This window comes from Sparus aurata, chromosome 16 (assembly GCF_900880675.1).
Source record: "Sparus aurata chromosome 16, fSpaAur1.1, whole genome shotgun sequence".
Taxonomy (NCBI): domain Eukaryota; kingdom Metazoa; phylum Chordata; class Actinopteri; order Spariformes; family Sparidae; genus Sparus; species Sparus aurata.
Genome location: NC_044202.1, coordinates 27,669,612 through 27,695,004, shown reverse-complemented (window position 1 = coordinate 27,695,004; position 25,393 = coordinate 27,669,612). Strand labels below are relative to the sequence as shown.

At 40.7% G+C, this 25,393-nt stretch overlaps 1 protein-coding gene across 4 annotated transcripts in view; it reads left to right on the top strand.

The window, feature by feature from the left end:
• Nucleotides 1–6,938: 6,938 nt before the first annotated feature.
• pxdn (peroxidasin) overlaps nucleotides 6,939–25,393 on the top strand; it is a 75,881-nt gene continuing 57,426 nt past the window's right edge. For 2 of the 4 annotated variants that reach the window (XM_030391382.1, XM_030391380.1), the window contains exon 1: nucleotides 6,939–7,185. In XM_030391382.1, coding sequence (XP_030247242.1) covers nucleotides 6,992–7,185 — 194 coding nt within the window. In that variant the 5' untranslated portion in view covers nucleotides 6,939–6,991. The remainder of the gene's footprint in view (nucleotides 7,186–25,393) is intronic. The other 2 variants (XM_030391384.1, XM_030391383.1) reach the window with 1 other exon arrangement.

Genomic DNA, 25,393 nt, shown 5'->3' with positions numbered 1-25,393 from the left:
TAAAGCCTTGACTACCCCTTTAATCTCCTCAATAGTAATATCTAGGTCTAAAAAATCCCTCTGTTCATCTGTCAATTTAGGGAGTCCTAGTGGTACTATAAACTTATGAATTTCTTCTTCACTAGAGGTAGATGTCGAACTATAGAGATTACTATAAAATTCTTTAAAAGCCTGATTAATATCTACAGTTGCAGTAAGCAGGTCCCCAGCAGGTGACCTAACAGCAGGGATAGTGGAGGCCAACTCCCTCTGTTTTATATAGCTGGCAAGCAACTTTCCTGCTTTATCTCCTGACTCAAAATATGTTTGTCTAGCCCTAAATAAATTAAATTCGACCTTTTGGGTTATTATATTATTTTACTGATATTTTAACTTTGTTAATTTTCTCATACCGTCCTGTGTCACTTGTTGCTTCAACTCTGTTTCCACCTGTTTAATTATATTTTCCTATTCTAACAACTCCTGTGTTTTACTTTTCTTATGGTATGATGTGTGTGTGATAATACGTTCCCCTAATCACAGCCTTTAGGGCCTCCCACGCAACACCCGCGGATGAAAAAGAATGCCAATTAATCTCCAAATAATTATTTAGTTCTGTCCCGAGCCACTCTACATTTACAGGATCCTGCAAAAGTGACGAGTTCAAGCGCCATCTGTATGTCCTTCATCTCTCGCTCTGGGGCAACAGGTCCAGACCAACCCAAGCATGGTCAGAAATAAGAATATTCCCTATTTCACAGCCCATAGCAGAGGAGGAGAGTGTTTTGGATATTAGAAAAAAATCTATTCGGCTATAGGTCTTGTGTACTGGTGAAAAAAATGTGTAATCCCTACCAGAGGGGTTCATAATCCTCCAAATATCTATCAATCCCAAAGAAATCTCCTCCCAAAATAACAGCGTGATCCCCAGCAGATTGTAACTTCATTTCAAGACTAATAAAAAAATGCTGATCATCCAAATTAGGTGCGTATATGTTGGCCAAGATTAGCTTCTGCGACTGTATTTCAGCCAGTACAATGATCATCCTTCCTGAATTATCCTTAATTTGCTTTAAACATTTAAACTGTAAGTGTTTACTAACTAAAATCATAACGCCCTGGCTCTTGCTAGAGCCTATGCTGTAAAAAACATGTCCAACCCATCCCGCACAGAGCTTCTCAGACTCCTCTTTTGACATGTGTGTTTCCTGGAGAAACACCACGTCATAGTTCTTGTTCTTGAGCATGGTCTTTTTTCTCTTGACAGGGTTCCCCAGCCCATTTACATTCCAAGTGGAGAGACGCATTAAACCTATTTGTGAAGACATGGCTGCTTATTAATAACACACAACCATTTATCAAAGGCAATACCATTACCAGGTGGTCGTGACTAAACACAAACATCCCCACAACTCTAACAAAATAAAAGAGTGTGAAACTAAACCTGAACTTTGCACAGTTAAACCCCCACAGAAGTCCCTCCAACAGAGATCCGACGGTCCGTATCAGGTCCACGAGGCTCCACTCATCGCGCCCCCTCACGCACCGCTGCCGTGAAAAGGAGTCTACACCAGTGTCTATAACGTTCGGGTGTGTAGAATGAAAATGGCCACAAATCAGTCCATCTGTACCCACTGCATAGCGTCAATAAAAGCCATGGCTCTCCGGGGACAGTCAAAAGCCTTCACACCCTCGCCAGTCTTGATTTTCAGGTTAGCCGGGAACAGCTTCCTGAAACTCACCCCCCCGCTCATGCAGTTTTTTCTTGCAATCCCTGAATTTGTCGTGCTTCATCTGAGTGGCTCTGGAGAAGTTGGGGAAAAGCATAATAGTAGTGTTTTCCCAACTCAGCTTGCCTTTATTCCTCGCTGCTCGCAACATTGCGTCCCAGTCTACTGATCTTAGAAACCTGGCCAGCATTGGTCTGGGTCTGTCTCCTGATATGGGTTGCTGGCCAGCGACCCGATGCACCCGTTCAATCTGTCTTCTCCCCGCTATGTTCAGCAAATTTAGCAACAGCTCCTCCAAAAATCTCACCACATCTCCTCCCTCTTTGCCCTCTGGAAAGCCGACGAAGCGTACGTTGTTGCGTCTTGAACGATTCTCCATGTCTTCCAATTTCTCCCATATCTGTCCGACATCTGTTTTGCTAGCTGGCGGGTTAGCTTGCCATTCCTGCTCGGCTCTTTCCAAGTACTTGACTCGGTTCTCCACGTCGTCCAGTCTTGTAATTAGGGCTGAAAGTTTAGTCTCTACCGACGCGGTGGTACGACGTATTTCTGCCAGCCCCCCCAGGTCTTCAGAAATCTTTGTTAGTGCTGAGTAAATGTTACTGATATCTTGAGCTATGTCGTTAGCTTGTTGCTGCTCGGGCTCATCAGCTCCATCTTGACCTTGCAACATGGCGTCGGCTCCGTGCGACCGTAAATGTCGTTTAATATCTCCAGAGGCCGCAGACTTAACAAGTTTCAACATTTCTGCACCCTCTGCATCAAGCCAATATGCTGAATGGTAGTATTTCTGGCAAAAATGTTTTTAAAATGGTAAAGGCAGCTGTAGTGGCAAATATAAAGTGGGTCATGATCATGCATATAAATTGATTTGAGAAATACACCTTGCAGTTGTGTGCTAACAGTGAATATGAGCCTGATGTAAGACCAAGGTCAGATGATTCTCCCTTTATAATAACAGGGCTGGAGTGAGGAAGCAACAGGTGACGCTGCAGCCCACCCAAGGCCAAGATAGAGGCCTGGGTGAGACACTTTGCAGCCATTATTTAAAAATATTAAGATGATAGTCTCGCGTGATCATGAGGAGGGCGGTGGTCCAAGTAGGGGCGTTAGTGACACTGACCCCAGGTATAAAAGGGGGTGATCCGGGGAGATTTCTCAGTTGTTCGGGGGTACCTAATGGATTTATAACTTCTCTTGGAATAAACACCTTTTTGACTGAAGAGCTGCTGCCTCGCCTCTGATTTGGACTTAGTCTCTGGAGGAGATTTGGACTTAGTCTCTGGAGGAGATTTGGGAACTTAGTCTCTAGAGCAGATTTGGACTTAGTCTCTGGAGGAGATTTGGGAATTTAGTCTCTGGAGCAGATTTGGACTTAGTCTCTGGAGGAGATTTGGGAACTTAGTCTCTGGAGCAGATTTGGGGACTTAGTCTCTGGAGCAGATTTGGGGACTTAGTCTCTGGGTGGATTTCACCTCTGGTCTGGACTTAGGTTCTGAGTGGATTTCTCCTCTGATTTGGATTTAAAATCTGGGCTGTTTCTCCTTTAATTTGGATCTTAACCTTTGAGCGGATTTACTGGGCCTGATAGTGGAATAATTTGACGGATAAGGAGGTATTCTCCCACTACACAGCGATGAAGTGCGGAGCGCCCTACTCTGTGGCTTCTTCTCGCATCGCGTCACGTGACTCCGTAATATAACAATATTGAGAAGATTCATGATAGGTCAGTTAATGCGTTAAATGTAAGGTGCTGGGATTCACCTAAAGAGAGCCTCAATCACGCCCCTTACGGTGGACGTCATGCAATGTTATTTTGAAGTGAAATGAAGTGAGACAAAAAGATTTTTGAATCTACTTGAATTGTGCTATAAATTGCATGTATGTCATTTGTCAATTTTAAAGAGAATTTTTCATATCAATAAAGTCGCTGTATTTTTCCAACTCAGAGCTTTTATCAGGACAAGTCAAAATGGTCTTATAACCAAACCCTTAACACCCAGCTTAGAAAAATTGATGTCTAAGGACAGTTTAAGCAAAGGTGCTATTTCAGAACTGTATGATGTATTAATGTCTAACTCATCAGAAAACTCAGATTGTAAAAAACACTTATGGATTAAAGACCTGGGAAAAGAGATCTCCCAAGAGGACTGGGGATCAATATGCACACAGGCTCACTCCCAATCAGTCAACACTAGATTGAGACTGTTACAGTCTAAATGGACAATAAGAACGTATATCACACCAGCTAAATTAAAAATATATCATAGTAATATTCCTGATCTATGTATAAAATGTATGAAGGAAAAGGGGACGCTCTTTCACTGCGTGTGGCAATGCAGTAAGGTCAAAGCTTTTTGGGAAGAAATTTAAAAAGCAATAGAAAAGATTATCTCAAAAGAACTTGTGATAAGCCCAGTTTTCTTTATTTTAGGACTTTACCCCAAAAATCACAAATACACCAAGAGTGAACAAGTAATGATAGACACATGTCTTTTGCATGCAAAAAAATCAATTGCATTATTTTGGAAGAAGTCCAGCAGACCAAGTATTACACATTGGGTCAGGCAAATGTTAATAACTTTTCCTTTGGAAAAAAAAACCATATATACAAAGAGGGAAGCAAGAACTTTTTGAGAGGGTTTGGGGACCATTTGATCTACTTGTGAAAGGTGTGGAGCTAGCGGACGAAGAGGAGGTTTGAGTTCTGGTCAATGTAAACCTCCTAATGAGGCTAATGAGAGTATAGATTGTGAAGTTATCCTTGAATAAGATTAACAAAAAATTGTTGCACTCTATTTGGAATATACGAGTGTTACTATCTGACAGGTTTATTTTATTTTATTTTATTTTCATTATTATTTTTTTGTCTTAGTTATTTTGTTCTAATTTATTTTTTTCATTTGTGTCTTGTATTTAATTATTTAATTTCTCCCTTAAATAGTCTGTTTGAAACTTTGTGTATGCCACCTGTGTCTCAGTGTAGTCTGGAATAGTTGATTTACACTTCTGGGAGTTTGTAACTGTACACACAGGTTTTGAGTAAAATGTCAATAAACATAAAATAAATAAATAAAGTCGCTGTCAGTCTTGAATAAAATATCTAATTTTGTGCGAAACGACTCAGTGAACTAAATCACAATAAATCTAGCCATATTGACAACTGCAGTTATGTGATAGGAGAGTTTGTCAATTTGTGAGCAAGCTAATATGACAAGCTCTACAATGTTTAAGTTACAGGTTTCTGTGACATTTTAGAGACGAAGACTAAGTCACGGCCTCATCTTTTTTTCATAACTTTTCCTGCAAGGATGTTACATTAAAACCTGGATAAGGGTTGGAGATGGATCCCCATTCATTCCAATGAAAGCTGCTCAGTGGTACGTGAAGTCATAATGGCTCAGATTCCCTGCTATAAAGTTACCCCGATCTTCCATGTTGTGGGGCCCATAGAGCGATAGCACTGCAGACTTTCGCTGATGAAGCCAGCTAACTGGAATAGAGATAAAAAGATTTAATCTTGTGGCTCTTTCAGACTTTCCAAATTGTGTTGGACCGAAAGGATCAAATCATGTTAGTGATTTCACAGGGGATTTGTGATGCTTTTTGCACAATGTCAGCTTCTGGAAAAAGTGCATTACATGACATTGTTATCAATGGTTTGGCTACTATGAAAGTTGGCTTGAAGGCCTAGTGGTTTTTTGGGGGGTTTGCCTTTCTGTGCTGACTTGACAGCCATGTTAGTGTTGGTGACGTGTGTTGAGTGGGATGGTGTAGTGTCTTTATTTTCTATTTTTTGTTTTAGATTAATTAATCTTAATTTTATTAGTGTATTTTCAATGGTACATTTTTCCAAAATAAGGTCCCTTGGGGTACATTGGAAGGGGCGTGACTTTGGCTCTTGTTGGCGGTGGTCTGAGCTCAGCACTATGATATCAGGATTGCAGAAACACATTTCTTACATTTAAAGCGTATTTAAGCATATCTGAATAAGTTGGATGTACTTGCATGAATTCTTGCATGAAATTTTATTGCAGTTTTGGGTTTGGCATCCTCATGGTTAAATGCTCTTATTTTAAATAGATTTGGATAGACCAGCTAAATGAATGTAATGTAATGGTGAAATAGTAACTTTAGTGAGACTATAGATAGTTACACACCTTAACAAAGTATTCTGCTTGTCCATAAAGGACAAGTGCCTTATACAGAATACTTTTACTTCTACTTACTTACATTTCAGAGGCATTGGGTATTAAAGTAGCCTAGAAAAATGCAGTGGTGGTAGAAGTGCTCAAATCCTTTACTTAAAAGCAGGAATGTCACATTGTAAAAATAATTACAAAGTCCTGCATTCAAAATCTTAATTGAGTAAACATATACATATTTTGTCCACATTTTGTTAAAACATCAAATTATAGGCTATTTACAAGTTTCAAAAGTAAGGTGATTATGATGCACAACGGTCCCTCTCAGAGTAGTATGTTACTGTATTATAGCCTAATCAGAGATGTGTCACTTTAATGTTGCAACTGGTAAAGGTATGTTAAAGGTTGAAGGTAAGCTATTTGGGTAGCTTAACCTTTAATAATAGACTGTATCAAGTCATGGATTGGTAGCAGTAAAAAGTAGTTACAATGTGTCCCTCTGAAATATAGTTGAGTTTAAATAGAATTAAATCAATAAAATGATATACAAGTGCTAGTTCCTTGATATTGTTCTTAAGGTCAGTTTCCTCATTAAATGTAGCAAATGTGTTACATTCCACCACTGTGCAAATGTAGGCTTATGCAAGGCATTCAACACTACCTTCAGGTACTGGAGCCATGTCCCATACTCAAAAAAGTCTACAGACCCGAATGCCACAGTATGTTGCAAACCGAGTAGCGAACATTTTGCGATAATGACAAATTAAGTGCAATTTATGGGATTGGGGGCGCTATAGCAAGTTTCAAAATGTACTACTACATTGCAAAACTTTAGATAGAAGGTAGGCTACACAGTCGTAGCTTTTCGTCTCTATTTGGTGCCTCGTTGAATGACAGTAAATTTTGTAAAATAGTTGCTAGGCTCAACTTTCTGTTGGACTTAAGTTGTGTTGCAAACACACTCACACTGGCCCATTTCTCTCTCTGTCTCTCGCCCGTCCCAACCCCCTCGCTTTATATGTGTGTGTTCAGTGTGTGTGTGTGTGTGTGTGTGTCCGTCCCATTTGAACTAACTTACTGGTAGTCAGTGTTTGAGGAGGAGTGGGGCAGCTGGCGCTCTCTGCTCGGCTCGGCTCAATGCTAGCAATGGCGCTGCGGGCTGGCCAGCTCTTTTCTCCTTGTCTCTACGCGGCGGCTTTGTTTCTGCTCGCTAGCGGACCACAGTTCGTATGTAGCTGTCCGAGTCGCTGTTTATGCTTCCGAACGACCGTGAGATGTATGCATCTGAACTTGGAAACCGTACCAGCAGTTTCTCCCCAGACTACCATTCTGTAAGTAGCTTTTCCCTTAAATCTAACGGGAACCAACCCTCCAGGCACACTGGACGAGAATGCAATGAATGCATAAAGCCTTTTTACATTTCACCCCCTTGCTTATAATCATACGTTTTAATGTCTGATATCGTTTTAGCAAAGTAACCGAAGTGTTAACAACTTTTGGATTTAAAATAACTGATTTTAAGTTGAAGTTTCAACAAAAAGTTGCTGGAAATGATACTGTAGTAGTGCAGATGTTATTGCAGTGTCTCAGGAAGTTTTCACATAGTTCTGACACCTGCCAGTGAGCTCAGCTGTTCCTGTAGAGGTTAATGAAGAGGGGTTTTCGGGTCACACAGCTGGTGAAGTCAGCCACAAGCAATATAGTCTGTTAGGCTCTACAACAAAGGTCACGGCATGAGAGGTGACCACATCTCCTTCATATACGCATGCTTTAAGGACGTCTTATGAAATGATACATGATGATGCAATGATTCAGTTAGATTTTAGATGAGACACAGATTTTAACCAAAGCCTCCTCCTGCGGACTTTTAACTGGGGTTGTTAATCATGTTTTGGGGGAAATGTGTACACCAGTTCCCAGGGAGGATCCTTGTTCATAGTCAGGGTTATCCAATGGCTTGCTTTCTACAATTAATCTCAACAACCCATTGCAATAGAGAGGCTATGTGGAGCAGTTTCTAAAGCTGCTTCCTTCTCTATGGTCAGAAAAGCTGTCGTTGTGCTTGGACGGGTTTTGTTGGGCAGGTTAAACTCTGTGTTTGACTGACCCCCTGAGATAAAAGGAAGGAAATGCTTCATGACAAGCACTTGTGACTGTGTCATGGTTGTCAGCACTCTGCTACAGTCACCCCACTGAACAATTTCCTTTTTGAAGTTGCTGGCCACAGTTTCTTAGAGCCACAGTGAGAGAACACAGAGCGCCAGATCTGACCATTCTCCCAAATATGTGGCACCCTTTGTCTTTATTTGGTCCCTGCAATGTTGTTGTGCATTTCAATCCATAATACATGGGACTATAAATAGCTTCATTCAGTCTGTGAGCAGAGGGACAAAGGGGTAACTCAGCTAGCCTGTACCGCAGCAGCATGCTCAGAATTAGGAAGCCAATGGTGCACCCCTGCCCAGATATCCCTCAAAGGAGAGATGAATGTCTGTGCTTCACCACAACATAAAAAGGATTGTTTAGGTCTTCTGTAGGATGTGTGTAGAGGACTGATCAGACCAGGAGAGCATGCTGTGGTTTCCCAGCTTTCATGCTGCTGAGCTTTGAAGCTGCAGCCACTTGTCGCTTTCCCCCTTGTTTGACTGTCATGTCAGGACATGAATGCAGTTCATACCCAGCCTCCCCTCATTCGGCTGTAAAACACAACACTGGTCATATGCGATGGGAAAACTCCTTCACACCTAACTCAAGTTAACCAGGCACTGTTGAGATTAGGGATGTGCAGGATTAGTCAGTTAATGTATTTATATTGTGTTAATATACACATTTAAATTACATATTGACATAAATTGCAATGAAATGTCACGTCTTCTTAGTCAAACGTTGCTTTACAAAAATGGTTACAAATGTTAACAATGCCTGTTAACTGTTGCATCTAATATGTAATATATGCAACATTTTTGGGACTATGTTAATTTTACAAATGAAATTGTGTCCAGCGTTTTCTTGCTATTAGACTACTATAAATGAAAGCTCCTGTTAGGAAGTTGGGAACATCCCCGGTCCAGAAGAATGTCTTAATGCAAGGCAGAGTTGTGTCCTTGCAGTTTGTAGTCTGCTTGCGATGACTGAATTAAGCCTCATAAAATGGTAGTCCAAGTGAATTGGAAATGTCTTTTCACCGTCTTTTCACAATCTTTTCATTGAGAATGATACAGCTTCTAATTGTAAGTATAGTTCTCTCTTGTGGTGACGTTAAAAGTGATAATGTAGGAAATAAGGTCCTTGAGTTCAAGGGCTCTTGCTCTAGATCCTGAGAGCTTTGCAGGATTAAGTAACAGTGACTGTAGATTGTTTTTATTATGTAGTCACTTGACCTGTAGGTATGTGCTGTATAGGCACTGCATTCCACCTCACACCTGGCACCCTGCCATTCCCGGAATTTAAAATAAGATGAGCCACCGTAAGCCTTTAGTGCAAAGGTAGTGTAACCAGATGAAAAGGTGTAACATTTTAGTTATTCTGGGTAATAATCATTGTTAAACATAAGTATTTGTTAAACATGAAACAATTCTATTAATTCCATGTATTTTTCATATGTTTTTTAATGTTTCAATTACATTTCCGTCTTTTATTAAGTCAATCCTTAATTTAGTTATGTCTGTCGCTCTGAGATCTATTTATAATGCACTAGTATAAGGGACACCATCTAGTTTTTTGTAAGATCAATTAGAACATATGACAAACTTTTAACTGGTTAGATAGATAGATAGATAGATAGATAGATAGATAGATAGATAGATAGATAGATAGATAGATAGGTTAGGTCATCATAGCAGCAGGTACATTCAAGTACAAATGCAATCAAAATTATGACATTTATTGTCGGCCTTGCTATTCAGCTATAACTTGCTTATTGTTATGAAGAAATAACATGATGAGGGAAAGTTGATAAATTTAACTTAAGCTCAACAGAATTACTTTTACTGAACAACTGAATCTGTTGTTGGCTAGCATGTAATCTTGTTTTATAAAAGTTAACAATACCTTTGTCGAATTGCATATATTAATCGTACTTGGCCACAACACATGACCTTATCTCCTGCATCCGAAACACCAAACAACTCTGGCTAGATCAAGATCTTGACAACACGAGGTGGTGGCTAGCTATAACTCTGGTGGAAGTAGAGTGAGATTATGCTTGTCTTTTTCACATCTGTTGGATTTTAAAGGTTAACCTGAACAACAATTTACAATAATTTTTATGTTAAGGAAACACTCTAAATAACAAAGGGGCTAAATAAGCACTTTTTTGAGTAGTGTTATAGATAAAATGTTAGTGTCCTCAACCAGCTGAAACTCATTCTGTTCTGGGCCGCTGCAGTACAGAATAAGACAATCCTGGCTCACAAGTAAGGGTCCTATCGGCGCAGATTAATTGGCCAAACCTATTAATTGGTGCTGATGGGACCTTTAACTGACTGTTATTATCTACTGCACAAACATTAACAATTTGTAAGAGTGTCATTAAACAGTGTAAAGGGACATGCAACAGAAGTAATCCTTGCCAGTTGAGCCACAGAGCAGTGCATCCTCCATTGTAAATAAAACAGATGATGTAATCCACTAAATCACACGTTTCCACATCATGTGTCTTGATATCAAACAGACAGCTACTGCTAGCTTTTCAGCTCTAAGTAAAGCCTGTATCCTGCACATCTCTAAAGTTATTCTTGTCAGAGAAATGTCAGTACATTTTTCTCAGACTTTTCTCTTTTTTTGGGCCTACATTTATTTTTCAGCTGTTTTCTCTAAGGAGATTCTGTTGGAAGCATGACAGTAAATTACGTTTCCTCTCTGTAATGACACTACTTCATATCTTCCCTGGGATTTGCTAGACTTGGAGCCAATATCAAGTCTGAACTGCTTGTATTACTGATATTACCTTTGCAGCAAAAGAAAATACTCAACAGTCTTACATCTTTGTATGACATGTAGTATCAAAGCTTGTCAGTGATGAAAACAGTTGTATTTCACAAGTTATTAGCCCTGTGTTCCACATTTGGTTATCTTGGCCTTTTGCTCCTTTGCTTTCAATGTATTTTTGTCAGATGTTTCTCGTGTTTTGTTGATCTATGTGATGAACACAAAAAAGCAGCTTCAAAATTAACCGTTCCATACACCACATATGTGTCTGCACATCCTGGAACATGGCAGGCAGTTGAGAATTTGGCGGGTTGGCCAATGTTTGGAGGGTCGGCGGTTCGATCCCCGCCCTTGCCACTTGTGTCATGGTCATTGTGTCCTTGGGCAAGACGCTTCACCCACCTTGCCTCGTGTGAATGTGTATGACTGCTGTATGTTTCAGGTGGGGGTCAGAGGGGCCGTTGGCGCTGAATGTGCAGCCACGCTTCCATCAGTCTGCCCCAGGGAAGCTGTGGCTACTATCGTAGTTTACCACCACCAGTATGACTGTGTATGAATGAATGGAACCTGGCGCCATGCAAATCCAATCCATTATTATTATTCTTCCGGATAAATCTGGAAATCCGGCTTTTCTGACCTGAAAATGAGGCTCTCGTAAATTGGTAAACATAATGACCGGCCACCGCTGTCAACGTTTTTTGTGCTTCTGATTCATGTCGTCATGTCACTCCGCAAGTGGTCCATTCATTTGTCACAACGGAACTTCATTCAAAGCAGAGCTCCACCAAAGAGCCTGCAATCGTTGTGGAGGGTTATCTGATGTGTCATTGTTTCTCCTATATGCATCCTGCCGCTGGATTTTCAGCGCTGCTGCCGCCAAAAAGAGAAAAACACATGATTTTTGTAGGTTTAATATCACGGGCGAATGGCGAGTTTAAGTTGCACACAGTTAAAGCACTACACCCAAAGTTATCTTGAAATCGATTATTATTATCATTACTGCCATTTGTATAATTTCTACAAGTCGCCATTAAAGTTGAGTGACTGAAATCCTCGTCATCCTATTTAAAGGCTGCAACAGGCGACTCATCGAACCGGGGTGAAGTTAGTTTCAGGTTGGATATTCGGCGGATATACACTCGGGTCCAGCTGAGACTTCACTGAGGTTCACCCAGTGTTAGCTCAGGATGGTTAGCTCACCTCCCAGAGCCTCGCGCTGAATCACTGGAAACTGATTTAGGGACCGTCATTAAGTTACTTAGCATGAATATATAAAATACACACCGTTTTTTCGGTATCTTCCATTTCATGTGGCCCAGTGACTTCAAACCAGCAGTAGATCTTATTAGTAGACTAGGGAAATGAGACACAGCTCTTGTTACTGTATTTTAGTGAATCCTCTATTTTATATGAATATTAATATGCATATAAAATTATTTTTTTATTTCTCAATAGCTTCCATGTCATGTGGCCTAATGACTTCTGGAACAGATTCTGTTTCCATAAAAAATATATAATAATATAGAAATTAATGGTAAAAAAGTTCTCAAGAGGTTAACATATTTTCAAGCAGCCGTGTCAACTTCTACACTATTTTGTCTCTGATTCTGATTTTTTTTTTTTTTTTCAAATTTCACCAGTAGTCACCATTTAAAGGGATATTTTTCAAAATGTTCTTCCGGGGGACCATGCCCCTGGACCCCCCTAGTGTTGCTAGATTACTGACTCAGTGCACCGCTGCTACAAAAAAAATCTAGAGGAAACACTGTTCTAAGAATTTTGGATGTGTGGGGTGAACTATTTCTTTATTAGCTGAAGCCAACAATGGGACAAAATAAATGTAAAGAGAGATATAGTGGAGAAGTATATTTTTCTGCTTTTTTGTCCTTTGCCAATCACACCTTTGATTAAAGCGATGTTGTTGTTTACTGTGTGGCTGACTGTCATTTCAGCAGCTGTGTGTGTTGGTTGAATGGGAAGTGTTGTGTTGAAGGGAATTAGTGTCCAGATCATGAGTGGTCTCTGGGGTTTGCGGGTGCAGGGAGGCTGGAGCCTTGATTGCACATCGTAGATCTGCCTGGTAATGGCTGTGATAAGCAGAAACATTTCTCTGGGCACCCCCATTGTGATCTGCATGAACTACCTGGGGGTCAGCAGCCAGCCATTGTTCTCAGCCTATATGTCTTAATGTCTTTACTCGACACTCTGCTAGCTTGCCCAAAACAGTGGCCTGGTCTGTCTGGGTGACAGTGTTGGTGAGTCAGGGAGGAAAAGTGGAGTTCCATTGTGTGGAATTTGCTGCAGTCAGGCTTTGTGAGGCGCTCAGTCTCTACAGCATTATGGAATGCAAAGCCAGAAATCCCCAAAGCTTTGCTCATTTGCACAGGGCGATTGGGTCCAAGATAGTTGTTGAAAGGAGGGAAAGGAGGTACTGGCCTCTTCCTGTGACCATCTAATGCAGGACATCTGGTGGTTCACATTACTGCTAAAATAGTTCCTGAACATGTGTCTTTGTGAAACAAAGACATTTTGTTATTTTAAAACTGGACCTTATTTAACTAGTCACAGTTGTAATTTCATAGTTTACTGCTACGGATGCTCCGATTTTTGGGTCTGATCACTGGAAGCAGAATCAGCCATTAGCCTACCTATTACGATCCAAAAGATGTTTCTTTTTATTGACATCTATAATTGTTCATTGTTAGTGGCATAGTAAAATCATCATTAAAATGTTGAGGAAATAAATTTATATTGATTCAAAAGAATTTGCTAAAAATTATGTGTCTCATTCTCAGTTGTCTCTGTACTGAGGTCTTTGTGTTCTGAAGTCACTAGTCCACCACCTGGTCACTGCTTGTACCTGGTTACTTTAAGATTGATAAAATGTACACAAATGTAAAGCAACTTAATTTACTTTCACCTACAAACTGTAGTCAGCTAAAATATTACAGTACATTTATGAAGTGTAATCTTGTTAAAGTGAAACTCTCGCCAAAAAGCAACCGAGGCTTTATTTGTGATTGAATAGTCAAACCCTCAAGTAAATGCATAATTACGAGGAAAGAGGCACTTTTAAGATTTACAGTAGTTTCGTTTTCGGGCAAGCTAATTTTCAATGGAGTGCGTGGGGTACTGGTACACTAGTATCAAAATCTCTATTTTTAAAACACTAAGAAGGCTCGACACAACATGAAAGTTTGCTCGTAGCATCACCAGGGTCTCTACACATGAACACGAGCATTGAGAACATTGTTTGTGTACACAGTGTTTACTAAAAAGAAGGTTTTTGAACTATTCACCGTTGGAGCTGGAGCTCCAGCGCACCGCCGTCAAGGCAGACAAAAAGTGTCGATCCCCGAGTGCGACCTAACAGGCAGGTATCACTAACCAGATACCAGTATCTAGCCGTCGCCTTTATTCACAGCCCAACTGCAGCCTATACTGTACACTTTATCGCTGTCGCTACTCCTGCTACTCCTTTCGCTTCTCCTTCCTCTCCCATTCATTCACTGTCCACACGTACACACGCTCCCTCACTCGCCCACTCACACCTTAAGCACACACACCTCAGGCACCGCCCTATTCCTGAAAGGGGCTATGCCACTCGTACAACAATGGCAACTGCAATGCAGGAGACCCATCGACAGAACTTGAACCCCCTCCTCTTTCACTGAAGGTGCCGGTGTGGAAGTATTTTGGATTTCCAGTGAGCTATGTTGACAACGTTAGCGTTGTTAACAAAAAAGCCACAGTTTGCAAGCTCTGCAGAAACTGGATGGCAGGTTATTTTGTTTAAGTTTCCAGTTGACTGAACATATAAGTTATCTTTACATCATGTTATTAATAAATGTTTTAAATTTGACAATGTAGTGTGGTACATCGCAAACAAAGGTCAGATAATATATTGCATAAAAGTCTAGTCTAAAAATGGCATAGCAACCTGTGCTTAAAAAAAGATAAATGTAAAAATAGAGAATCAAATCGAACCGTGACCTTAGAATCAAAAATTTAATCGAATCGAGGATTTGGAGAATCGTGACACCCCTGCCAAAGACAGTTACTATGTTACTTTTGTTTGGTCATGTAATGTTGCTTTGTTGGACATTTCTCTTTATTTGTTGAGTGAAGGACCTGCGTAGTTTTCAGACCGTCAGACCGACACACCACCACTCCGCGCAGCTGGCTTGTCCATTCACACTGGTTCGGTTCGCAAAAGCTGTGCCTCTGATACTACCTCCAGAGGCGTATCATAGTGTTGCACCAATACTAGAAAGGTACCGCGGTACCCAGCTGTTAAAAACAATACTTTTCACGTTTTATTAGTATCGGTACTTTATGAACTTTGTGCGACAGTGGGGCAGCGTGTCTGTGTGCAGCTTCTCTCTGCTTCCTCACTGCCTGCAGACAGAGTGGGCGTGGTTTCACAGTGACAGACAGTCACAGAGCAGAGCGAGACAGACATGGCTGAAAGTGGCATGAGTGCTCCTGCCGACCGTCCTAGGCTTGTTGAAGAAGCAGACGCACAAGGCCCTAAGGGCAAGCCCACGGACACCACAAAGCCCGTCTGTAAACGATGCTTTAAATCCATAATGGACAAGAGAGCCAACACGTCCAACTTGGCGAAACATCTAGTGACAGACATGCTGACTTGTTCAAAGAGTTCAAAGAGCTGCAGGTTAGCGATAGATGGCATTAATATCCCTCAGATGGAAGTCAAGCGAACTATTTCCACCATCAGAGCTGCACGAGGCAGTCAGGGGTAAAGCGAACTGTTTAACAGTCCGATGTGGTCCCACACATCTCTGTATGCAAACACAACGTTCATACTGGTAACATGAACTTTACCATAACATGCACTGGTGTTCACAAGTATGCTGATCAACAACACCACTTATAAATTCAATCAGTACTAGTAATATAATCATAGCATGTAAATTTTTGTCAATAATTTATAATATATATTGTAATTTAGGCTATATTATTAGAAAATGGTGTGATTAGAGCACAGACCTCCACCAGGTCTGGGCCATTTGTGTTGTACTTTAGTGCACTACTTTATCAAAATGAAATGCAAATTGCTAAATTCCCCTTTGTGGGATGAACAAAGTATTCTCTTATTTTATGAATTGCCAGACTTACAGTTAACGTCATGTATGTTCATTTTTTATGCTGAATAAAATTGTAGTTAATGTGCTGTAAATTTTTTTCTACTATGGAAAATCAGGTTATTTAATAATTTCTGAGAGCAAACAAGACAAATGAACAAAACAAGAAGACACTTGTCTTCTTGGATAACGAGATGCTTGTAACCACATTGGCAGCTAAGTTAAACAGCTGCATAACCATTCCATTGTTGTTCTAACAGGTTAAGTAGCTATAAAGCTCAGCAGCTTTTACAAAAAAAATTTTGTTTTATTTTGACTGTGTTTTGATAAAAATAAATAAATCATTTTAAGTTTCACATTCTGTCATCTAATATTTTATTCCATTACTTTTGATGATGTTTTAGTTTCCACCGTGGTATTGTTTCAGTATCGGTATCGAGATATTTTAGGCAGGTATCGTACCAAAGTCATAATTTTGGTATCTGGCAACACTAGCGTGTCAGCGCCAGAGCGAAATTTCACCCCTCGCCACCTATGAGACTTTCACACAGAGAAAGGGTGGGGAGAATTGGAGCAGGATCCCCGCACTCAAAGGGCAGTGTGAATAGGGTTAGTGATTAATTGATAGCACTGCAAGGATTGGAACAAGCACGCCATTAGTTTAAGACACGCGTGCAAGCAGGTAGCCGAATTGTTGTGGAAATCCCAGCTGCACCGCCACGCCGAGTCACACTGAAAAGAGTCAGCAGCAGATGTGCCAGCAGATGTGATGGCAATAGTCTGTGATATGATTAGGGCTGCCCCCGACCAAGGATTTTCTTGGATTGCACAATAAGTAAAACACAGTGAGCTGGATAATTTAGCTTCCCCAGTACACACAAATAGTCTAATACTAGCGCATATAACAATAATAAAATGTATTTATCTCTGCTTTCAAACGTTCGGGCGCCATGGGCAGGTAGCTAGGCTATTTACATGTTTAAGGTGGTACGTCATGTTCATCGTGGAGGAGTGATAGGCGAAGTTTTTCTTGCAGAGTTTGCATGTCACCTTATTGGGGCCATCCTTCTTCTTTTCAAAATGATCCCATATTTTAGATGTCTTTCTCGACATGGTTGGCTATTAATTGTTAACTGTCTAACCGCGATGTCGAAGGGACCTGCCGTGTTAAAAAAGAAACACTGACAGTGTCACGACTTCCTGTATCCGGCCCTTCAAATTAAAAGCCCTCCAGCCTTTTATACACAGGCCAGCCGCCAGTCACATACATTTTGACTTAATTTTGACAAGACACGGCTCCAAATGTTTTGGGGTTTTTTTTCCTGCGACCAATCAACCAATGAAATTTTGGTCGGCTAATGAGTTTTTGGCCGACCAGTGCTTGGTCGAATATTTGGGGGCAGCCCTAGATATGATCCAATGTAGACTAGAGCTGCAAGGTTTTAATCAGTTTAAGTAATTGTTAAAGGAAAAAGTAAAGAAAAAACGTGACTTTCTATATACTGAATACATACATATACATATATATATATATATATATATATATGTGTGTGTATATATATATATATATATATATATATATATATATATATATATATATATATATATATATATATATATATTCAGTTAACTGTCATAGTTAACTGAATCATATTTCTGACATTTTATAAACCAAACCTATCGAGTAATCAAGTAACTAATTAACAGATCCATTTTTGCTTGTCAGCTTTTATAGGACTTACTCTCCAACTTAAAAAGAGTGGGTTAATGATCTTTTGCTTTAGCAGACCAAATACCCCTGGTGCAGTGGGGTCTTGCTTTACACCAGCACTCCCCTGACATGAAACAAATCCTTGTCATTTATGCACTAGATGTGTTTTGCAGAAAGGCACCGTAGCCATGTTTGGAGGTCCTGGTTCACTGTTCCTCCAACCAAGTGAGGAGCCAGCCATGTTCTTGTTTAACTAATAATGACTCATGCACGTCGAGAGTCCTTGGCAAATCCTCTTGGGCATGTGTCACAAAGCTAAACGACTCCCTTGACTAGAGAGGGAGAGAATGAGTGGAGAGGTCCACACATGGCTCTCAGATGCTGGTTGAATTGGGCAGCAGCCAGGTTCACTCGTCCTCCTTGCTCAGACAAGAATTGTCTGAAAACGCTTCTGAAATCCTCCTTGCAGCTATGTTCCCTAGTTGCACAGAACTGCTGCTAGTATTATTAGTGGTTGATTATTTAGCAGGTACCCTCCAGGTTGCATATCACATACTTTCATGCTTTTCTGAGCATTGACGCAACTAATACATCACAGCAACAGTCAGTTATTCATCATTACCATTACTGTTGCTTTAGGTCAAAGTGAAACGTCAAATCACAGAATACCACATACATGAATATCCCTGTGTGGAGCAGCCAATTAACAAACTGCAAATGTGAAATCATGTACATTGAATAGATCAGATAAAGCACATAATAAGGCTCTTCACTTTTTGTGCAGAGTAACATTAACTAATATTAGAGGCTTCACTATCCTATCCTAAGTTTGCGGTCAAACAGTGATGACACAGGATTATATTTTGAAAACTGACCAGATGCACTATGGCGTTTTGCTGTGTGACTTCCTGTCTGGCTCAATCTGCTCTGTGCACATGCGTGATTGATATTTTTGTAAGACGAAGTTACAATTATAAAACAAGAATGTATCAGCACATCTCAGGAGCTTGGAAACTAAAATGTATTGTTTATGGGCTGCTAAATAACTATTTCATACTTGTTCAGACAGCAGAAAGACAGTGAATTCCGCTCCATAAAACTACAGCGCCAGGATTAACATGTTGGTATTTAACTTAACAATTTAGCTAAATATATCAATTGCACATTACATATTTATGACCTAACTTTCATATCTGGTGGTGGAAGGGAAAGTGTAGGACAGAGGTCCGGGTCTGGACCCAGACACTAACCTGTCAGAACCCAGACGTATAATTGATAACATTTAGATTATTTTCTAAGAATGATTTAGCCAAATAAAAGATAAATAATAATCGTTAATAATGAATAAAAAAATAATGTAATAAAATAAAATAGAACAGCAATGGTATTTTACAAGCGGACAGACAATCTCAGCAGAGCAGGGTCAATTATATGGAAACATTTTCTGTGGAATTTCATTATAATATCGTTCTATTACAACAACTCCATGCCCTAGATATAATGTAGCGCAGTTCCACCTTAAAGCAAAATTGCGATCTTACTCCTGCATGTATACGTTCCATCAGATCGGATCGGATTTCTGCATTCTGCGCAGGCGCGAGATTTTTTTTCCCGGGACCGTGAGCCGGAAGTAGAAGGACGGCGAAGGTGGCGTATTTCCTCCGAAATAACCGCAAGAAAGCCAATAATTCGATTTTCTCACAGGCATGTGTACTCGGACAATTGCATTTGTCCGATTGAGTAGCATAGTCGAACTGCCTTTATCTGACCACTCCGTTGCCTCTCGTCTGAGCCGTTCGGCAGAATAGTTGCATTGGCAACTGCCAACTACACAGCAGCGCGTACGTTCTGCGCTTGTGCGAGATGCAGTAAGCCTCCTTAAAATTGGGTGGCGCTACTCTCCTGCCAGTACTCCAAAACATGAAACAGGAAGTGATGGAACGTAGTGCAGACCATAAATTATCAGAGAAAAAAAACAAAGCACACACAGTATTGGCTCAGTATTCGTTTGACCTGAGAAGACGTTTGTGGAATACAATACTTGGCATTACTTGAAAGATCATTATGGCTGAGCTGATGGTCGCGTTGTCTGATCTCGTGCTCGTTATCATACGAAGACGTCGCAGGAGGGGAAAAGTGGTTTGTTCCGCCCCTCCCACACACTGTGCTGATTCGCTAGCACACCGCCAATCAGAATGGTCATTGAACAGACAGCCAATAAGAGTATCCGATGGCGTCCAATCCTCCGACATCCAACCTTCTCAGACTTCGCATGTTGAATCGGAGCAGACAACATCTGCGCGGCTCCAAAAGCTTCCAACGCAGCTGAACACACCAAACAGATTTGTTCCCGAACTCGTCCGAGTCTCCCCAAACACTTCAGACGGCCAATAGTTGGGTAAGCCAGTGTGTTCCTGCCTCAAGGGTGACACCGCATTTGTGGCAACAAAACACTGATTATTTTGGTAGGAAGTCACAACATCTCGAGCTGCATTTGTGGGGATAGAAACAGGTGTTAATTTAAACAGGACGTCTTGACATAATCAAGCCACGTTTGTTGCACTAAGGTTAGGGCACAACCCTTGCAACAATTTCTTTATTGGAAAATGTTTTGATAATCTTCTGGCTCTACATCAAAACAAAGATCATCACTGTTTCTTTAGTACAATAAGCATAAGTTAACTATAAAACTGTTCAAAATGCTCTCAACCCTGTTGAAAAACGAAAATATTTGTAACTTCATCAAAACCTCCTTTAAAAAGGTTTGTGCGATATCCCACAAATAAACTAATATGATTAAGTATATGTATAATATGAAAATGAATTGTACGACAGATTTAACTATGCTTATATTCATAATAACCTCAACCTGAAACCTGGAAACCAAATCATGCGCGTTGGTTTCACACTAATGTTCTGTGTTAATCCTTTATATGTGTGAATGTGCTCTGCTGCGTCCTTGTTGATCTTCTGGCATGATGTGGAAAGGCAGGCAGGAGCAGTGAGGACAGGACAGCACTTCTCTCTCGTAGAGACTTTGGTGACCTGCAGTATCCTACTGTCAGATACTCCATAAGGGCTGATGTACATGCTGGGAAAATAAAAATGTTTTATATAATGTAAACACACCACACACTACCTGCAACAATGGCACTGTATTCAAATACAATAAATACTTAAACCCCAGTTAATGAGGTACAGCAAGTTAAAACTAATGCAGTCCAATACAACAGCTCTGCAATATTATTTATATTATACTATTTTCATCGGGGTTGGTTATTTACTGATTTTATAATGCCCTGTAAATGTGATTTTAATCTTTACCTTGAAAATGACTTTGGTTTGGATTGGATCAAAAATTATTTTCAGTTACATATTGCACATGGTATGTTGTACCTAGTGCCTATGTGCTATGGTCTCCTCAGCTTCAGGTCATACTTTCCTTTGCAACAATATCCAAAGCTTTCTGTATGTTTCAGAGAAGAAACTATAACTACAACAACAGCAAAACTTAACATAACTACCAACAAGCATACATTACAGGTCTCAAAGCAAGGCAAATTAAAATATTCACCATCGTTAATAATATTTAACAATATCTGTATTCTCCATTCCCCTGTCTTGGTTTTATTTCAAACAGGGCCGATGCAGCAGTGAAGTCTGAAAATCAAAAAAACACCAGGCATGGTGGTGCCATTTAGCTCAGTTGGTAGAGTGGGCGTCCCATGTACAGAAGCTTTGTCCTCACTGCAGCAGCCTGAGGCCCCCCCCCCCCCCACACACACACACACACACACAGGGGATTGTGAGCTTTAGTTTCAAGCACCGCAGAAAATCAACACTAATTGAGCGTCTATGTGGGCACAGTCTTAGTCAAGCATTGAGAACGAAATCAAAGAACCCAGCCAATCAAAGGCAGCAGGACTTATGACGATTTTCAAGAAGAACAATACATTGACACATAGAGATAGTAGAATACCGTAATTCGCATTTCCCTTGATCAATCCAAGAGCTTTAGGGGCAAAATAACCAGATGATAAGCTAGTAATTATTGTCACTTTCGGTACCTTTTATTGTGATGTTACCAAGTTCGGTATATGGTTACATTCCTATCCCCTAATACATTTCCTAAGAAACTTTACTTGCAATATACACTTTAAGTAAAAGAAAAGAGCACAGAGAAGAAGAGATTTTGTTGTTTAAATGTTGTTCTGGTGTTTCACTGTGAACAGTAACTTGAAACGTTAATGTGGACACATTGTTTTCACAATAAGACAGACGTAGACAACCGTATTCTAACCAAAGATAATGCCATGTTACAAGTTTATAGTAACACATTGACCAATAAGTACTGTAATTGTCCTTTGTGGGGCCAGATATACGCTTTCCTGAAATCTCAGTGAACTCACAGGACCTACTGCTCTGTCATACAAAGTGTGCCCAAAACACTGAGGGCAGATTGTCGGCGTAATTTGGTCTAAATAGGTCATTCTAATTATCTTTTGACAAAATGTAAGGCTTCAGTTTGGTGTATGCCAGAAGCTGCATTGCAAACCTGATGGTAAAATCATGCATAAGTACAAAGTAGTAGTACTCAAGTAGTAGGTATCTTCTCTTTGTCTTTTGGCTCTGTTCTTATCAACATTACATATTAGATTATGGGCCTACCACCATGTGGGTAAATGACCAATTTCTTTGTTTCCCAAAGGAAATCAAATCTTTTGTTCTGTCCTCACTGTATTAGTTCAGTTGTTGTCAAACTCTGATGGCTCCTGCATCATTTAACCAGGAAAGCAGTTCACTCTCAGGGTTTTTAGGCAAAATCAAGAACAGTCCATCAGTGCCTCAGCAAGTAGGGCTCCAGAGTGCCACCATTTTGGTCACATTTGCCTTCAAACAAACACAATTTATGTTGATTATTTTAACATCTGGACTGCGTGCCTGCGTGATCCTGTACTCCGCCCACATTCTTTGGACAGAAACAAGAGAAATTAATACTGCAAGCAGTAATGAACAGACCCTCGCAGCCCGAGCCGGGGCAGACCTGTCGACAGACAGGGGGACAGTTCAACAGGCCTCTGAATGTTCATGTCATTTGTACATTACAAACAACAAGTAAGATTGGACTTCTGAGTCCACAAGTGACACTAAAGAACATTCACAAATATGAAGGGTAAACCACACTGTGTTAATGTCATAAAAAAGAAATGCTGTGGTCATCAGCTCCAATTCTTTCAGGACAATCTGGTCAGCTGATTCTGCATCATTTGCTCCTGGGATGGTCCCAACTCCCAATGTACAGAAGTCATTCTTCCGACTTTGGTGTGTTTGTATACGTCAAGTCGGAATGTGGGAGCAACATGGACGATGTTTTGCTTTTTAATCACATTGACAGTTGTTTCCGGCGTTTGAGTGACAAGGAAGAGCAAAGGGAAATGGATCATGAAATGTTACGCTTGAGGAAATTAGAGGAGGACCCAAATGCAGTCACACGGGAGGCAGGAACTAGGGGAACAAAAGGCGAGCTTTAATTCACAAAAGCTGAAATTTACAAAAACCAGGAGAACTAGAAAGAACAAAAATGAGTCGAGGACCAAAAACAATGTGGCAAAAAACAGCTTAAACAAGTGCAAGAGAAAGCAAAGGAGAAACAAGAAACCAAAACCAGAAACATACCAAAACAGGAGACACGAGGACACATTGGAGGGACACTGGAGCAGGATGCCAGGTGGCAACACCGGAAAGGCAGACCAAGACAGAGTTTACAGGGAAACAATAGCCTCTTTCACACTGCCGTTTGCATGCGGGGATCCTGCGCCAATTCTCTGCACTCTCCTCTGTGTGAAAGTTTCAGATGTGGAGAGGGGGGAAATTTCGCTCCGGCGCTGATCCGCCTCTGGAGGTAGTATCAGGGCCGCATTATTGGTGAGCCATCCCAGTGAACGGTAACATAGTAACTGTAACTGTCTTTGGCAACTTATATGAGGAAAACAAATACCACAGCTGTACGTGGAGAAGCGTCTGTCCTCCTGTCGGTCCTACGGACTCTTCCTCACATTTCTGGTCAAAAAACTTTAACTCACCGAGTGCTTCTGATGAAAATAAATCACAGCAACCGTCAGCCCTCCTGACCGAGACTTCAGGGAACTTTCCCCCAGAAAACAGCCTCCGTCCCCGCGAGTGACAGAGTCAGACAGTGTCCTGTTTACTGATGGTGATTATGTATAATTATGTAATTTAGCACGAAAAACTTAACTCTGTCACTTTCCAGGATGTTTGGTGGGTCAGGATCTCAATCACTACACATTATAACAGCATCCATATGATTATAAACTGTCTGCGGGTTTGGATTAACAGGGGAACACCTGGGGAAACACCGACATCATCAACATGACGTGTACCGTCACGCCTCTTTAGGAGCCGCAGCGCCGGCTTTCTGTGTGAATTACACACGTGAAGGCGGAGATGCTTCGCTCTGTGTGAATCACCATTTGGCGGAGAATTGGCGAACCACCGCTCCGGAGATAATGCGGAGACGCTGTGTAAAAAGGGCTAGAGTGTGACAAACACATGAGGGAGAACAAAGACTATATACGCAGGGACACTGGCGAGGGGATCAGGAACAGGTGAGGTAGGGGGGAGGGAAAAACACAGATAGGGAAAAACACACAGGAGAAACTGAAAAGCAAGAAGAGACATACAAGGGCATGGTTTCAAAATGAAACCAGAAGTAAAACAATAAAACCCAGGATCATGACTTTAAGTATATTTAGGAAAAATTAAGTTATTTCATCTGCCATGTTTAAGCATCATATGACGTCAGATTTGTTGTCCCTCGGACTTCAGGGGGCTTTAGTGAATTTTCCCAGTCGGAAATACGTTTTCCAATTATTCTGACACCACATGAACGTACAATGAGCCCCTTCTTGCCTTCTATTGATAGCTGAGGCCACTGCCATAGATAACACTCAGCTTGACCTTGTGTAGCCTTCTCTGCAAACATTTCTACCATGACAGACACACACAGCCAAAATAGCGTATCCATCAACCGAGACAAATAGTTCAGTAAATAAACTCCCAATATTCAGGGGTTTGAATATATGAATATGATATGTGTGACAATAAAAGTGTATTGGTTAATTTAAACCCACTGCTATTAGTTCATTTTAAAGTCTGTGTATTTTTTTAGCCAGCCTGAGTTTTCTCTGTGGACTTCTCTTAACAGATTTAGAACTGTCCTTTTCATCTATACTGATGAGACAGATGCTTTCTAAACCAGCACGTAGCAGCTCCCCGCTCTCTTCCACCACCTTGTTCTCAGCTCCATCCCTCTGAGTTGGAGGCAGTTAGGCAGGACAGCCCAAGCCCTTAGCATGTCGGAGCAGTGCACTCTGCACCTGGGAAAGAGGTGTTTTTCACCCCTCTCACGCGACATGGCAGCTCATTTTCCTTAATGTCACATAACTCTTGATGCAAAGGACACTTATTACGACTTTGGGACTGTAAGGTTATATGGTTTTGTCAGTTCAGAAGCCATTGATAAAATCAAAATTGTGGTTTGCAATGCAACATTTTTATTTTGAAATTTTGAAGAATTTAATGACGTTTCTCTCATATTAAAGATCATGCCAGAAACAACAATATCTGCGTAGCTGAAAGACATTCAATGCAAAGAATGTCAGCTACAGAAGATCTCTCTGAGTGAATTCTTGCACCAGCTCACAGCCTATATGAAAGGAAGTGAGCATAAGAAAAGGTTGGACTCTCTCTGATTGGATCCATATGTGAGACCTT